General features: G+C 40.2%; 1 protein-coding gene across 2 annotated transcripts; it reads left to right on the forward strand.

Moving 5' to 3' along the window:
- The first annotated feature begins 353 nt into the window (after nt 1-353).
- On the forward strand, nt 354-3,665 carry LOC124065454 (histone-lysine N-methyltransferase KMT5C-like). Of its 2 annotated transcripts, XR_006844412.1 has the most exons (3): nt 354-1,561; nt 3,488-3,522; nt 3,618-3,665. XR_006844412.1 is itself a non-coding variant. In XM_046400877.1 (2 exons), exons 1-2 carry the CDS (start codon nt 2,122-2,124, stop codon nt 3,559-3,561), a joined length of 1,068 nt encoding a protein of 355 aa, XP_046256833.1. In that variant the 5' UTR covers nt 354-2,121; the 3' UTR covers nt 3,562-3,590. The 2 variants fall into 2 exon arrangements, 1 of the variants encoding a protein (XP_046256833.1); XM_046400877.1 differs by lacking the exon at nt 3,618-3,665 and having other exon boundaries at nt 354-3,115; nt 3,488-3,590.
- Nucleotides 3,666-3,675: the final 10 nt, after the last annotated feature.

The raw sequence follows: 3,675 nt of genomic DNA on the forward strand, positions 1-3,675 counted from the left end.
TATCTTTCTGCAGGTCTCTCTCCATCCAGATCTACATGCTGAACTGCATCTGGCCCTATGACAATCCAGTGTCTGCTGTCAACATCTGCCTATGTCATTCTTCTATACAGTGCTATTACAACAAACTTGAGCAAAATATCAACTAAAAACAAAGTACATTCAATACATAGTTTTCAACATTCCAATTATAACAGCCTGTCAAGTTTGTCCTTTATGATGAATGATGTTTATTGCATGTATTTCTCTCTCTCTCTTTCTCTCTCTCTCTCTGTCATCTTCTCTGTCCTGTCTACCTCTTCTTCTCCTCCTTCACCCGGCTGACTATCAGCAGGATGGTTCTCCCTTGTGAGTCGGGTCCTGCTCAAGGTTTCTTCCTGTTAAAAGGGAGTTTTTCCTTGCCACTGTTTGCTTCCTTGGGCGTTCAGGCTCTGGATTTCTGTAAAGCACTTGGAGACAATTTTGATTGTAAATAAAACTAAATTGAATTGAATTCCTCACTGCTTCCATCAAAGAGATATAGCTCTTAACAAGGTGAAAAATTTCAACATTTGGCGCCTCCTACCTCTGGACAGGAAGGTCCTGCAGCTTTGCTTGAAAAAATGCGTGGCACTGCTCATGGAGACCTTTCCGACGATGCCTGGCTTGTGGCTCTCCGACCTAGTATGGCTAAGTTTGTTTTTACTTATACTTAAGCAGGATGGCCTGAAAGGCCTCAAATCCCACAGACCTGGCTGCAGTCAAAAATACATAAGGTGCAGAAAGATTGGCTTTCAGATACAGGTCTGATTTTGACATATGTAATACTGCTCCCTCTGAGCTTTGAGGAACTGTGACTCTCTAGCCCTTGCTGTTTGGGAATTATGACCTTCCTAAGTCCACAGGTCAAATGACCACTTTGGATTGAGCACTCAGTCTTTTTGGATCCCATTTAGCCATACAGTGGGTAGACATGTGCAACCAGCTTCAATATGCAACCTGCTAATAGCTGATGTAAATTTTTGTCCCTCTGGCCCACCAGGAAGGTTCTCAAATTGGCCCTAAATTTCATGGCAGGCCAACACTTTAAATAGATGACAATTAGAAAGCCTTGGATCAACATTTAACTTCCCTCCAAATTTTGGAATGGGTTTAAACAATCTGCACATAAACTGAATTTTACAAAATGATAGAAAGTGTGGAGCCACAGATACTTAAACATTTCATAACCGTTAAGTTAAAATAGATTCAAGCATAATGAAATTTTGTGCAGATTCTCAGCTTAAAAACACACTTATAAATAGTCAGAGAAAATTAAAATACAAAAAAAAAAAAAAAAAAAAAAAAAAAAAAATAGAAATAAAAACGTAACTTCCAAATATATTGCTGTAAATAGATTAAAAGTTGGAAGATTAAAACCTTGTTTCTGTGTAAAAAGAAGTAGAAAATTTACTCCATATTGTGCTTCCACATTTTAACATATACTGTAACACATGCACATAGATTAGAACTTGGACTTCCAGGTCAACAGGAAGTAGACCTGTCAACAGGCAGTAGGAAGAGCTACAGCAGCATGAAGCATATGGTGAGTAAGGATGAGGTCTGTTCATTGATTTTTCTTGTACAAAATGTGTAGAAACTTGTTTGTGTTCGCCTTATTTCACTGTCTAACATCACAATGTCGCATTTATCGGTGTTTGTATGCACTTTTGAACTTTTTAAAATGCTAAATTAATTGCACTGTGTGTGGTACATAAAAACATTATGATATAGATAAAAATGTGGAATATTTCCAAAATTGAATCTATGTCAGTTGATGAATAGATTAAAATTTGGAATGTGAAGTTAGTTATCCACCTAGCTACAAATGACATTCTTTTTAAAGCTAATTCATCATCACAAGTAGTATGTTTCTACTCTTGTCACTGAGCTTGGATTTTACTGTCATCAGTAGCCCAATAAATTTCAAAACAGATGATTATTTAAGCTGCTGGGCTTACCAGCGAGACGGTGAAAAGTGAATAGAACAGGAACCGCAGGCACTGGTTTTCAGGACAGCAAGTGAACCACTCGTTACAAGTTGTCAGTCTGATAGCACTTTTCATTGACTCCTAAAGACTTCCAGCATGCTGATGGTTGGGAGAAATGGATAGACGGACCAGAATGAATTTTATGGAGCTGTGCGAGACCGATGATCTGACCACGGCTTTGGTACTGGACCCCCTGCTGGGTTTCAACACCCGTAAAATGAATGTCACTCCTTTACCAGAGATCCACTGTTGGGACATTCTCAAAGAGACCCTGCTGAGCTTTCGACGCACGCACGATTTTAATGCAACATTTGAGGCACTGACGGCAGGAAAACTGGCTGGTGACTATTTTAACGACCTGGGAAGCCATCGCCAGGAACTGCTGAGGCAACATGTCTGTCGTTACCTCAGTGCCTTTCTGCTGGACAGTGGTGTCACGATAGATTCCACTTACAGATATTCTTCAGAGACCAATGGAGCAAAGGTAACCTCGACAAGACACTGGTTTTCAGGACAGCGTATCAAGGTCCTCATGGGCTGCATAGCAGAGGTTAGTGCCTCAGATCAAGCTGTGCTGAAGGCTGGAGTCAATGACTTCAGCATGATGTATTCCTTACGCAAACAATGTGATCAGCTCTGGCTCGGGCCTGCGAGATTTATTAACCATGACTGCCATCCAAACTGCAAATTCCTGGCAAGGGAGATGAATGTTGTCTTTGTTGAAGTGATCCGACCTATTTTGCCCGGCGAGGAGATCACATGTTTTTATGGTGCCTGCTTTTTTGGGGAGAGAAATGAAATGTGTGAATGCTACACCTGTGAGAGGAAAGGAGAGGGTCTCTTTAGACAAATAGGGAAGCAGCCTGACTCTGAAGACACAAGGAACCCTGTGCGCCCAAATTACCAACTCAGGGAGAGATACCAGAAAGACATTTCAGCACAAAGTGTGGGAAAAGAGAAGGCCTATGAAGACAGGGAAGGAAATGAGCTTGAAGTAAAAAGGAGCAAGCAGAGTCTTGGAGAAAATCTGACAGCACAGTCAGAGAGAAGTGTTTCTAAAGAGACAGCAGAGAGGCAGCAAGGAAGTACAATGATATGCACAGTTGAAGGTAACTGAGAGATTGGAAATTTGAAATTAAGTCAAAGATGCGTGTCAGGATGAGGATTTTGTTTTAAATCATCATAAAAATGAAACAAACAAACAAAATCAAACAAAAACACATAGACAAACAACCATGACGTAAGCTGGAGACGACTGTCAAGTAGTACTGGTTCATAATGTAGTCATTTGGTTGCTGCTCTGCACTGCTGCTCACGGTGATTAAAAGTTGTAAAAGAGCACAAAGTGTGCTGTTTTCCAGCCCACGAAAGGTATTTTAACGGTGCAAAGAAAAGTTTCATTGTTTGAATATGCTCAGTTGTTAAATTCTTGCTCAACATTTTGACCACTTTTCTTTTTTTAAATCCCTCTAAATCCACAGGTATCTGTGTTTGGAATGACCTGTTTGGCAAGATGGTGAGTAGAAATAGAGAGTACTTTGTGATAATTTTCTGAGGATGCAGTGTTTTTTCATGATAAATAATTGGGTGTATTATTTTAACTGTCTGCAGGGTGACAAAATATGCGGATTGTGTTTTCGGAGTTACACCAACTTGAAGCAACACCTTA

Source organism: Scatophagus argus, chromosome 9 (assembly GCF_020382885.2).
Source record: "Scatophagus argus isolate fScaArg1 chromosome 9, fScaArg1.pri, whole genome shotgun sequence".
In the NCBI taxonomy this organism is placed as follows: domain Eukaryota; kingdom Metazoa; phylum Chordata; class Actinopteri; family Scatophagidae; genus Scatophagus; species Scatophagus argus.

Excerpts from the sequence above, each read along its gene's own strand:
- LOC124065454 (XM_046400877.1), top strand. The coding sequence starts at position 2,122 with ATGGATAGACGGACCAGAATGAATTTTATGGAGCTGTGCGAGACCGAT. Across the intron at positions 3,116-3,487 it reads AATGATATGCACAGTTGAAG|GTATCTGTGTTTGGAATGAC; the intron begins GTAACTGAGAGA and ends CTAAATCCACAG.